The sequence below is a fragment of the Heteronotia binoei genome, chromosome 17 (assembly GCF_032191835.1).
Source record: "Heteronotia binoei isolate CCM8104 ecotype False Entrance Well chromosome 17, APGP_CSIRO_Hbin_v1, whole genome shotgun sequence".
NCBI lineage: Eukaryota > Metazoa > Chordata > Lepidosauria > Squamata > Gekkonidae > Heteronotia > Heteronotia binoei.
In genome coordinates, this window is record NC_083239.1 from 48,521,100 (window position 1) to 48,533,928 (window position 12,829).

The window sequence follows — 12,829 nt, forward strand, 5'->3', positions numbered from 1 at the left end:
GTTACGTTTTCAGGGCTTAACAGGCAATGAAGAAGAAAGAGGAAGGAGGAGATGATGATATCCAAATCTCAAAGTGGTCACAATCCCCTTTACCTTCTCCCCCCCACAACAGACACCCTGTGAGGTACGTGGGGCTGAGAGAGCTCTGACAGAAGCTGCCCTTTCAAGGGCAACCTCTGCGAGAACTATGGCTGACCCAAGGCCATTCCAGCAGCTGCAAGTGGAGGAGTGGGGAATCAAACCCGGTTCTCCCAGATAAGAGTCCGCACACTTAACCATTACACCAAACTGGGCCCAAAAGACTTGGGACAAACCACCGTGCTGCTCCTTTCTGCCCACAAACGGTGGCAGGAGGGTTATGTTATGTGCAGGCTGGACGGAAGGAAGGAAGAAGGCCCAGCCTGGGTCTGGCTTATGGTGTTTTTCTTTTTTTTAATGAAACAGAAAAGGCCTAAGAGGTGTTCCCGGAACGCCACGGTGTGATCCAGGCTCTACAACCTGCAAGAGGGGATGGGGGTGGGGTGAGAGAGAGAGAGACAGTTGTCAACGCGAGCGAGTCCAGCTCAAAAGGGACTTGAGCAGCTGCCATCCGGCCTTCTCAACAACGAGGTCACAGCTGTGAGTCACTTCTTTTGGGAGGGGGGAGGGAAGCAGACGCTGCCCAGTAGGAAAAGCACCAGCAAGAGAACAGTTGGCCAGGCCTGGCCCTGCCTGGCTGCTAGCCAGAAGACCAACAGCTGCCAAGAGGCGGATTTCTCGTTCGCTTCCCAAGGAAGTGCTGGGGCAGCTGCCGGTCGCCCTCCAGTGCAGGACTGCGGAGAGTGGGAAGCGGTTTTCTTTCTCGCTGCCCGCTCAGGTTCTATCGGACCAGCTCTGCTGCTCGCCTGAGGAATCCCCGACAAAGCCGGAAGCCCCCTCCTCGTGAGCAGGCACGGAGGGCAGTGTCCGAATTTCAGGCAGCACTGACACAAGCAGGAGAATGAGGCTGCAGGAAAGGGGTCCCCAACGCAGCGCCCACCGAGTGCTTTGAGAAAATGGCTGGAGCCGGGCGGGGGCTTTTGCACAGCGAGGCCTCTGACTGGCCGCTGGAGATCCGACTGATGGCAGCTGCCACCCCAGCACAAGGATCCACACTGCGTGACCTGGAGGTCAGCTGCGGCAGCCAAATTCGTGGCTGGCTCCACCTTCTGCAGCGGCCATTTTGTGGCCGGCTCCGCCTTCTGCAGCAGCCATTTTGTGGCTATGTCCGCCACAGGGTTAGGATTCCAAGGGACACGCGGGCTCAAAAAGGTTGGGGACCCCTTGTTGTAGAATGATGGTGCTACTTAAAAGTGTGTGTGTGGGGGGAGGGGAGGGAATGCCACTTCTAAATGCTTCCTGTGTTAAAAAACGCCCACCCCAAAGAGGCTGCGGTACGATCTGCCTCTGAAGCGATAGTTTCTTCTATAGATCAGGGGTGGCCAACGGTAGCTCTCCAGATGTTTTTGCCCACAACTCCCATCAGCCCCAGCCACTGGCCATGCTGGCTGGGGCTGATGGGAGTTGTAGGCAAAAAACATCTGGAGAGCTACCGCTGGCCACCCCTGCTATAGATGATTTTTTTTTATAACACGGAGAGCGTTAGCAAGCAGACCTCCACCCAAGCTCCACCCAAAGGCAGCCCACTCTATCCCCTCCCTTGGTCTCAGGTGTGAGTCTAAGCTTCTGACACCATCCGTCAGCAGACAGGTTTCTAACATCAGACCCCCGTATGCCTTCAAAAAAAGCCCTTCATCAACCTTGAGGATACAGCGCAACGGGGAAAGTGAAACAACAAGCGACAAAATTGAGGCCACGTAAGTTGCCACTTCCCTGGGCACAGAGCAGGGGGTCGCTGGGGAGGTGGCTGCGAATTGCCTGCATTGTGCGGGAAGAAGGGGGGCTGAACTAGATGACCACTGGGGACCCCCTCTGGCTCCAGCTGTGCCCAGAACAGGATCAGAAAAGCCATTTATCGGGGGGGGGGGGACAACACAGATAGCGCCACGATTCTCCCCCCACATTTCTGTCCTCATGGGGTGAACAAAGAGTCCCACTTACGTGATCGCTCGGAAGGCCCGTTTTTCAGCGTACTTCACACGGTACTTCCTCTTGAACCTGGTAGAGAAGAACAAGAAGATACTGGATTTATATCCCACCTATACTCTGAATCTCAGAGCGGTCATAATCTCCTTTACCTCCCCCCCCCCGCCACCCACAACAGGCACCCTATGAGATGGGTGGAGCTGAGAGGGCTCTCGCAGCAGCTTCCCTTTCAAGGACAACTCCTACAAGAGCTATGGCTGACCCAAGGCCATTCCAGCAGGCGCAAGTGCAGGAGTGGGGCATCAAACCTGGTTCTCTCAGATAAGAGTCCACACACTTCCAACACCATACCACATTGACTGAGGCTGAGAGAGCTCTAACAGAAGCTGCCCTTTCAAGGACAACTCCTACAAGAGCTATGGCTGACCCAAGGCCATTCCAGCAGCTGCAAGTGCAGGAGTGGGGAATCAAACCTGGTTCTCCCGGATAAGAGCCTGCACACTTGACCACTACATCAAACTGGCTCTTAGGAGAGAGAGAGCCTTCAGGGGCTCAGCCAGAAGACACACGTCCCTCCCCAAGAGAACAGTGACAACCATGCTGCCCGCAAACAAGAGCGGCTGCGGGAGGGGCAGCTGGTACGGGCGGGAGAGGCATCTCCGCTCCCGGAATCACAAGCAGTCCGATCTTCTCATTCACTACCAGCAGGTCATAGGGTTGCCAGTTCCAATTCAAGAAATATCTGGGGACTTTGGGGGCGGGGGCCAAGAGATTTTTGGGTCGGAGCAAGGGCGTGGCAAGCATAATCGAACTCCAAAGGGTGTCCCGGCCATCACTTTTAAAGGGACCTCACACCCCGTGGCGCAGAGTGGTAAAGCAGCAGTACTACAGCACTGTGGTCTGAACTCCCTCTGCTCACGACCTGAGTTCGATTCCGGCGGAAGCTGGGTTTTCAGGTAGCTGGCCCGAGGTTGACTCAGCCTTCCATCCTTCCGAGGTCGGTATAATGAGTACCCAGCTTGCGGGGGGTGGGGGGGGTGGAGTGTAAGTGATTGGGGAAGGCAAGGGCAAACCACCCCTTTAAAAAGTCTGCCGTGAAAGCAACGACACCCCAGAGACGGAAACGACTGGTGCTCGCACAGGGGACCTTTCCTTTCCCACACCTTTTAAATGCCTTCCCTCCGTTGGAAACAATGACGGACAGGGGCACCTTCTTTGGGGGCTCATAGAATTAGACCCCCTGGTCCAATCCCTTTGAAACTTGGACGGTCATTTGAGGGGAGGCACCGGATGCTATGCTGAAAATTTGGTGCCTCTACCTCAAAAAACCATCCCCCAGAGGCCCAGATACCTGCAGATCAATTCTCCATTATACCTTATGGGAATTGTTCTCCATGGGGAATAATGGGAGCCTCCAGCAGCCGTTTTCCTCCTCTCCCCCCCTCCTGCCGCTTTCTGATGACCCTGAAGCGGGGGGAGGGCCTCCAAACCAGGGGATCCCCTGACCCCACCTGGGGATTGGCAACCCTAGCAGGTCACTGAGTGAGAACACGCATGTGGGGATCAGGGCAGAAGCCCGATCAAGTGGGCGCTCCCAGCTTTTTTCAGCTGCCACAGAGGCCTGAAAACAAACGTGCAACACTGTTTTTCTAGGGATACCCTGCCGGCTTTAGGGAACTCCCTCTCTGCAAACACAGATTTTTGAGAAGTACTGCACTGTGTGTTGCCAGACAATCATTAAAGGGTCTCCCACAATCTGACATTTTTTACCCAACGAGGTCTCTTGTTGCCTCTCACAAAGTCGCGCCAGTCTCGTCTCCCTCCTAACAGCCTCTAATCTGGACCAGTTATGCTCCCAATTACAGAGATGCAGCAAAAACTACCTGCCCTCAGAAGCGGGCTGCCTGTTGTGCCTTTATATCTGCTAATCCATCTCCGAGCCTGACCAGTGACTCACACAGAGATGCAGCGGGCAGACTCCTTGCACAAAAGTGCAGCACATGACCCCAATTTACAGAGATGCGGTTATGCTCCCAATTTACAGAGATGCAGCAAAAACTACCTGCCCTCAGAAGCGAGCTGCCTGTTGTGCATTTATATTTGCTCATCCGTCTCTGAGTCTGACCGGTGACTCACAGAGATACAGCGGGCAGACTCCTTGCACGAAAGTGCAGCGCTTGATTCCAATTTAGAGATGCAGCAAAAACTACCTGCCCTCAGAAGCAGGCTGCCTGTTGTGCCTTTACATCTGCTCATCTGTCTCCGAGACTGACCAGTGACTCACACAGAGACGCAGCGGGCAGACTCCTTGCATGAAAGTGCAGCGCATGACCCCAATTTACAGAGATGCAGTTATGTTCCCAATTTACAGAGATGCAGCAAAAACTACCTTCCCTCAGAAGCCGGTTGCCTGTTGTTCCTCTATATCTGCTAATCCGTCTTTGAGTCCGACTGGTGACTCACACAGAGACACAGTGGGCAGACTCCTCGCACGAAAGTGCAGCTCGTGACCTCAATTTCAACCAAGGTGTGAGTCTTACTGCCACCCCCGGGAAGTTTGGGAAACTCTCTTCACTTACTTTGCACGCTCCCTGGGTTCTATGAGATTGCGTTTCTGCAGGCTCTTGAAACGGTCTTTTAGGATGCTCCCCTCGGGCTGGGAAGGAAAGAAAACTAATTATGTGAGCTGCTTGACGTATACAACAGATCAGCTGACTCTGGAGCCTCAGACGCTTCTCACGGGTCTTTCAAGATGTCGTGGAATGCATTTGCTGCAACAAGCCAACCATGGGGAAACATCGACTGCGGGGTGACATGATCGAGGTTTACAAGATTATGCAGGGGACAGAGCCCTTTTCTCCCTTTCTCACAATACAAGAATTCGTGGGCATTCAATGAAATTGCTGAGCAGTCGAGTTAGAACGGATAAAAGGAAGTCCTTCTTCACCCAAAGGGTGATTAACATGTGAAATTCACTGCCACAGGAGGTGGCGGCGGCTGCAAGCGTAGCCAGCTTCAAGAGATTGGATAAACATCTGGAGCAGAGGTCCATCAGTGGCTATTAGCCACAGCGTATCATTGGAACTGTCTGGGGCAGTGATGCTCTGTATTCTTGGTGCTTGGGGGGGAGGGGGCACAGTGGAAGGGCTTCTAGTGTCCTGGCCCTGCTGGTGGACCTCCTGATGGCACTTGGGTTTTTTTGGCCACTATGTGACTCAAGAGTGTTGGCCAGGATGGGCCGTTGGCCTGATTCAAAATGGCTTCTCTGAGGCTCTTATGCCCTGGAGAGACGCAGCTGCTATTCCTGCAGCAGCAGCAGAAAAGAGGGCAGAGGAAACGCAGCGGTTAGAGAAATAATTATAATTATCATCAGGAGGCCTTAGATTCAGCAGGAGCTCACAGAAGCGCAGCTCCAGAAACTTTCTACTGGCCTCCCCTCCCCCCCCCTACCTTGTCCATTGAACAGGAGGTGCAGCTGCATAACAATCCCTGGATTAGGAGAGCGGGCAGCCAGCCAGCCACCAGGGGCTTTGCCACACCTGGGTTTTTTGGCCACTGTGTGACCCAGAGTGTTGGACTGGATGGGCCACTGGCCTGACCCAACACGGCTTCTCATATGTTCTCTTAGCCAAAAGTTATAGATGGAGCACTGTTTGGGGCAGTGATGCTCTGTATTCTTGGTGCTGGGGGGGTGGGGGACAGTGGGAGGACTTCTAGTGTCCTGGCCCCACTGGTGGACCTGTTGATGGCACTTGGGTTTTTTGGCCACCGTGTGACACAGAGTGTTGGACTGGATGGGCCACTGGCCTGATCCAACATGGCTTCTCTTATGTTCTTCTGTGACACAGAGTGTTGGACTGGATGGGCCACTGGCCTGATCCAACATGGCTTCTCTTACGTTCTTCTGTGACTCAGTGTTGGACTGGATGGGCCACTGGCCTGATCCAACATGGCTTCTCTTATGTTCTTCTGTGACTCAGTGTTGGACTGGACTGGCCACTGGCCTGATCCATCATGGCTTCTCTTATGTTCTTATGTGACTCAGTGTTGGACTGGATTGGCCACTGGCCTGATCCATCATGGCTTCTCTTACGTTCTTTTGTGACTCAGTGTTGGACTGGATGGGCCACTGGCCTGATCCATCATGGCTTCTCTTACGTTCTTCTGTGACTCAGTGTTGGACTGGATGGGCCACTGGCCTGATCCAACAGGGCTTCTCTTATGTTCTTCTGTGACTCAGTGTTGGACTGGATTGGCCACTGGCCTGATCCATCATGGCTTCTCTTATGTTCTTATGTGACACAGAGTGTTGGACTGGATGGGCCACTGGCCTGATCCATCATGGCTTCTCTTATGTTCTTATGTGACTCAGAGTGCTGGACTGGATGGGCCACTGGCCTCATCCAACAGGGCTTCTCTTATGTTCTCTTAGCCAAAAGTTATAGATGGAGCAGTTTGGGGCAGTGATGCTCTGTATTCTTGGTGCTGGGGGGGTGGGGGACAGTGGGAGGACTTCTAGTGTCCTGGCCCCACTGGTGGACCTGTTGATGGCACTTGGGTTTTTTGGCCACCGTGTGACACAGAGTGTTGGACTGGATGGGCCACTGGCCTGATCCAACATGGCTTCTCTTATGTTCTTCTGTGACACAGAGTGTTGGACTGGATGGGCCACTGGCCTGATCCAACATGGCCTCTCTTATGTGACACAGAGTGTTGGACTGGATGGGCCACTGGCCTGATCCAACATGGCTTCTCTTATGTTCTTCTGTGACACAGAGTGTTGGACTGGATGGGCCATTGGCCTGATCCAACAGGGCTTCTCTTATGTTCTTATGTGACGCAGAGTGTTGGACTGGATGGGCCACTGGCCTGATCCAACATGGCTTCTCTTATGTTCTTCTGTGACACAGAGTGTTGGACTGGATGGGCCACTGGCCTGATCCAATATGGCTTCTCTTATGTTCTTCTGTGACTCAGAATGTTGGACTGGATGGGCCACTGGCCTGATCCAACATGGCTTCTCTGATGTTCTTCTGTGACTCAGAGTGTTGGACTGGATGGGCCACTGGCCTGATCCAATATGGCTTCTCTTATGTTCTTCTGTGACACAGAGTGTTGGACTGGATGGGCCATTGGCATGATCCAACATGGCTTCTCTGATGTTCTTATGTGACTCAGAGTGTTGGACTGGATGGGCCACTGGCCTGATCCAATATGGCTTCTCTTATGTTCTTCTGTGACACAGAGTGTTGGACTGGATGGGCCACTGGCCTGACCCAACATGGCTTCTCTTATGTTCTCACACCGCACTGTGTTCGTTTAGTTGGTTTTAAGAGGTAGGAGGCGGCTTTTGTTTTCAGATTTCGCCACGGAGCAGTGCCGTCACCTCCTTTTTAAAAATCCTCACGAATGTTCCCAGCAGTGAACCAGGGGTGGGGGCGGGGGTGGGAGGAACAGGAAGACGAGAGTGTCCCCAAAGCCTCCCACCCCCCCCACGCTTAACGCTCACAGAGGCAGCAGGTGCTGGCAGCGCAACTCTTCACACAACATCAGCTCCTCACGTACACTCATTAGGTGCTTCCTTCCTGGAGGGAGCAGTTGGCACGAATTTCGGGCCAGGGGGAGGTGCGGGGGCGAGGTGCGAAGAAGAGATGGGGGCTGCGGTGGAGAGGAGACGCAGCGGGGAAGGCCCAGGTTTAGAGCTTGCTCAGCCGCAAAGCTCCTGGGTGGGCCTCAGGCCTGGCGCTATGTCGGGACGACCCCGTCAGCTTCAGAACTGCTAGGAGGGGATCTGGCGTCAAGCAACCCTCCAGCACCGTGGCAGGCTAGGAAAGAAATCGGGACGCAGGCTGCAGAAGGGAGACGAAGGGTGAGGAACACAAAGCGGGTGCTCGCTGGGGACATCTCGGTCCCAGCTGATGATATTGGATTTAGACCCCGTCCTCCACTCTGAATTTCAGAGTCTCAGCGTGGCTCACCGTCTCCTTTATCTTCCTCCTCCCCCACAACAGACGCCCTGGGAGGTGGGTGGGGCTGAGAGAGCTCTGACGGAAGCTGCTCTTTCAAGGACAACCTATGCCAGAGCGACAGCCGACCCGAGGCCATTCCAGCAGACAAGAGTCCGCGCACTTAACTACACCAAACTGGCTCTCTGCAAGTCACCCCCAGATACTGGGTACGTGGCCAGATGCCGTCGAGTCGAAGCTGACTTACGGCGACCCTTCGAGGTGGTTGGCCCTTGCCTGCCTCTGCACGGCAACCCTCCACTTCCTGGGTGGTCTCCCATCCAAGAACTGACCGGGGTTGTCCCTGCTTAGCTACTGAGATCGAGCAAGATCGGGCTCGCTTAGGTCAGCCGCTACTCCCCCCCCCCTCCCCCGGAATGTCAGGAGGGAGGAATTTCAAGATTTTTTTTTTTTTTAAAAAGACAGAACTCTGGAACTCCCAGGATGCAGCAGCAGAAAACCAGCTCGACTCGGTACACAGGCAGAGCCCCAGAAGCTATTCAGAGACAATAAACCTCTAGCACGGGGGTGTCAAACTCATTTGGTTATGAGGGCTGGATCTGACATAAATGAGACCTTGTGGGGACGGGTCATGTTGAGCTGGGCCATTTATGTACCTACTTAAGATGAGGTAGCAGATATATATATATATTTAAAAAACTTAAAACATGCTTAAAACGTTAGCACTCATAGTTCTTAAAGATGCTTTCTTTGTATCTCTCCCGTGAGATCCAGGGAACTGGGCAAAGGAAGCTCTGGCTCTTTCCTTCCTTCCCCAGGGGACTGAGGGGGGGGAGGAGCCTCAGCCAACAGAAGGAAGAGAGGCTTAGCTCAGAAGCTCTGCTGTGCAACGGAGAGAGCCTGGCAAAGTGAGCTATTCCTCCCGCCTTCCTTCCCAAGGGAGGAGCCTCAGCCAATAGTGGTTTTGCTCAGTAGCTCCTGTGCGATTGAGCAAGCCTTGCAAAACAAGCTGAGATGCAGAAGGAAGTAAGAGAGAGGGAGAAGGAAGCAGATGACAGCCAGTTGCTTGGGGGCCTGATAAGAGCCCTCCTAGGGCCTCATTCGGCCCCCAAACTGCATGTTTGACACCCCTGCTCTAAAACAATGGAGGGATAAGATTCACTGGCAGTTTCTGCTGGCAGCTGGTTGAACGCCAAGCTGGATGGAGCTTCTTTGACCAGCTTCTGGTTCTGAAGAGCTTCCTGGGTGAGGCGATTCATGTCACCCCATGACCTTCCCTATCGCTGCAGTGACAGGAAAAGGGGCATCGACACCAGCCAGCACCAACACGACAACATGACGCGAGAGCAGCCCTGCTGGATCAGGCCAGTGGTCCATCTATTCCAGCATCCTGTCTCACGAAGGGGCCAACCAGTTCCTCTGGGAGGTCCAGCAACATGGCACAGAGGCCAAGGCCTTCATAAGAACATCAGAAGAGCCCTGCTGGATCAGACTAGTGGTCCATCTAGACCAGCCTCCTGTCTCACAGAGGCCAACCAGTTCCTCTGGGACGTCCAGCAACAGGGCACAGAGGCCGAGGCCTTCATAAGAACCTTGGAAGAGCCCTGCTGGATCAGACCAGTGGCTCATCTGCTTCAGCATCCTGTTTCACACAGGGGCCAATCAGTTCCTCCAGAAGACCAACAACAGGGCATAAGAACAAAAGAGAAGCCATGTTGGATCAGACCAACGGCCCATCTGTTCCAACACTGTGTCATGCAGTGGCCAAAAAGCCAGGTGCCACCAGGAAGTCCACCAGTGGGGCAAGGACACTAGAAGCCCTCCCACTGTTGCCCACCCCCCAGCACCAAGAATACAGAGCATCACTGCCCCAGACAGAGTTCCATCACTATGCTGTGGCTAATAGCCACTGATGGACCTCTGCTCCAGTTGTTTATCCAATCCCCTCTTGAAGCTGGCTGTGCTTGAAGCTGCCACCACCTCCTGGGACACTGAATTCCGTGTGTTCATCACCCTTTGGGTGAAGACGGTCGAGGCCTTCCCCCTGATGTTGCCTCCTGGCTCTGGGATTCAGAGGCTGACTGCTTCGGACTGTGGCCTCGGCCAGCAATAAGGCAGAAGGAATTTGTGAGACTGTGAGAAGCTTGAGACGGTGAAGCTGCAGCGCTGAGATTCTGCCCCTTCCACCCTCCCCCAACCCAATGCTCCCCTGGGAATTTCTGGAGCCCCACAAGAGGAGGGACCTGTCAGGCTGGGGGGGGGGGATTTCTGGCCTCAGCTCCCCAGACCTTGCCTGCTCGGCGGGCCCAGGGAGCCCCTGGTGACCTTCACATTCCCGGCGTTAAAGGCCGGAAATACTCCGAGCGCAAGGATGGGTCTCATCATGGGCCACCGTGAAGGGTTCGAGTGCGACCAGCACCCTGGGTCGTCCCTTGAACGTATGAAGCTGCCTTCTACTAAATCAGATCCTCTTTGGTCCATCAAAGTCAGTATCGTCTACTCAGACTGGCAGCGGCTCTCCAGGGTCTCAAGATGAGGTTTTTCACGCCTATTTGCCTGGACCCTTTTTTAGTTGGAGACGCCAGGGATTGAACCTGGGACCTTTTGCTTACCAAGCAGATGCTCTGCCACTGAGCCACCGTCCCTCCCCAAAGAGTTGTGAACATATGAAGCTGCCTTCTGCTGAATCAAACCCTCGGGTCCATCAAAGTCAGTCTTGTCTACTCAGACTGGCAGCAGCTCTCCAGGGTCTCAAGCTGAGGTTTTTCATGCTGAAGTTTTTCGTGGCGGGAGGGGGCAAAGTGGAAGGGCTTCTAGCCCCACTTTTCTTGGGCACTGTGTGACTGGATGGGCCATTGGCCTGATCCAACATGGCTTCTCTTATGTTCTTATGTGACTCAGAGTGTTGGACTGGATGGGCCATTGGCCTGATCCAACATGGCTTCTCTTATGTTCTTATGTGACACAAAGTGTTGGACTGGATGGGCCACTGGCCTGATCCAACATGGCTTCTCTTATGTTCTTATGTGACACAGAGTGTTGGACTGGAGGGGCCATTGGCCTGATCCAACATGGCTTCTCTTTTGTTCTTCTGTGACTCAGGGTGTTGGACTGGATGGGCCATTGGCCTGATCCAACACGGCTTCTCTTCTGTTCTTATGTGACACAGAGTGTTGGACTGGATGGGCCATTGGCCTGATCCAGCAGGGCTTCTCTTATGTTCTTATGTGACACAGAGTGTTGACCTGAATGGGCCACTGGCCTGATCCAACAGGGCTTCTCTTATGTTCTTATGTGACACAGAGTGTTGGACTGGATGGGCCACTGGCCTGATTCAACATGGCTTCTCTTATGTTCTTAAGGCAGTCCTACTGCAGATCAGGTTTCTTTGCAGCCCAAAGTCCGGGGCAGAGGGGCTCACCTTCAGTGTCCTCAGAGACTCGGCCAGTTCAGAGCTCAGCTGCAAATCCAGATCCGGGTCTTCATACCTACAACGGAGGAGGGATGGGGAGAGGCCTGTTTAGGAACACACAATGCTTGCAAACTTATACCTCGCCCTTCTCTCTGAATCAGTCTCAGAGCGGCTTACAATCTGCTACATCTTCTCCCCCCACAACAGACACCCTGTGAGGTGGGTGGGGCTAATAGAGCTCTGACAGAAGCTGCCCTTTCAAGGACAGCTCTGCAAAAGCTACAGCTGACCCAATCCATTCCAGCAGCTGCAAGTTGAGGAGTGGGGGAATCAAACCCGGATCTCCCAGATAAGAGTCCGCACACTTCACCACTACACCAAACTGGCTCTCTACGATGGGCGCACCTGACCCCCCCTCATCCCAGAGCACCTTCGCTAAGCTCTGCCTCCGCCGGCCACCCCCCGCGGGCTCTTACTTCAGCTTGCCCAGCCGCTTGGGCTTGTCAGCTTCGGCCTCCCGCCTGGCCTCCCGGGCCCGCTTCCGCCGCAGCAGCTCCGCCTCCCAGCGCTTCACCTGCAGCCGGATGGAGTGCAGCCGGAAGACCTCCTGGCGCCGAAGCCGCGCCGCCTTCTCGCTCCGCTCCCGGGCTCTCTGGGGGTGGAAGCCAAAAGTGAGGGGGCGGCCTGGCAGAGAACGCCTTCCTCTCCTGCCCCGGCTCGCCCTCTCCCCGGCGGCGGCGCCCTTTGCGGGTCGGGGCCGGCCCCCTTCCCCTCGCCCACCAGGACGAGACTGCTGGCTCTCTCCTCCGAGAGGTGATCTGGGAGCCGGAGCCGGCCTTTCCCCCTCTCGTTTCTGCGGCTCACGCGGGGAGCAGATGGCCAGGCCGGTCGGCCAGATGGCCGCGTGTTTGCGAGCTACAGCAGCATCGGTGGAGTGGTGTGTGTGTGTGTGTGGAGAGAGATCATCAAGCTCCCTTTGGCCAGCGGCCCGCTTTGGAGGATGCCCCAACCGCTGTGGCCGCTTCTCAAGGGCAGCTCGGGGAGCGGTGCCAGGGCCGAGGTGCCCACGCAGAACGAGCGGGAGCCGTGGGTGCAGAGTCACAAAAGGCCTGCCTACGCGTTTGTTAAGCACAGAAGGTCTCTTCCTCTGGGCAAATTTCCTTCCCCCTCCCCCTTTTTTCAAATCATGGAAATGAAAATCCACCGCAAAGACAGGGCAAAAAGAAATTCCATTCTACGACGAGCAGAAATGATGCTAATTCGGAACATCTGCGTGTTCTCCCGCTCTGCACTGTTTATTCCAGTCACACAAGGAGCAGGGCAGGGCGCTGGAAGCCCCGCTGTCCACCAACCCTGGGAATCTCACTCAATCGCCTCTCTGACTGCT

At 54.7% G+C, this 12,829-nt stretch overlaps 1 protein-coding gene across 1 annotated transcript in view; it reads right to left on the minus strand.

Moving 5' to 3' along the window:
- Nucleotides 1-406: 406 nt before the first annotated feature.
- Nucleotides 407-12,829, minus strand: part of NOP53 (NOP53 ribosome biogenesis factor) — a 34,794-nt gene continuing 22,371 nt past the window's right edge. Inside the window, exons 9-13 of the mRNA XM_060258299.1 lie at nucleotides 11,919-12,094; nucleotides 11,452-11,518; nucleotides 4,644-4,720; nucleotides 2,080-2,136; nucleotides 407-498 (exon numbers count right to left, since the gene is read on the minus strand). Coding sequence (XP_060114282.1) covers nucleotides 492-498; nucleotides 2,080-2,136; nucleotides 4,644-4,720; nucleotides 11,452-11,518; nucleotides 11,919-12,094 — 384 coding nt within the window. The 3' untranslated portion in view covers nucleotides 407-491. The remainder of the gene's footprint in view (nucleotides 499-2,079; nucleotides 2,137-4,643; nucleotides 4,721-11,451; nucleotides 11,519-11,918; nucleotides 12,095-12,829) is intronic.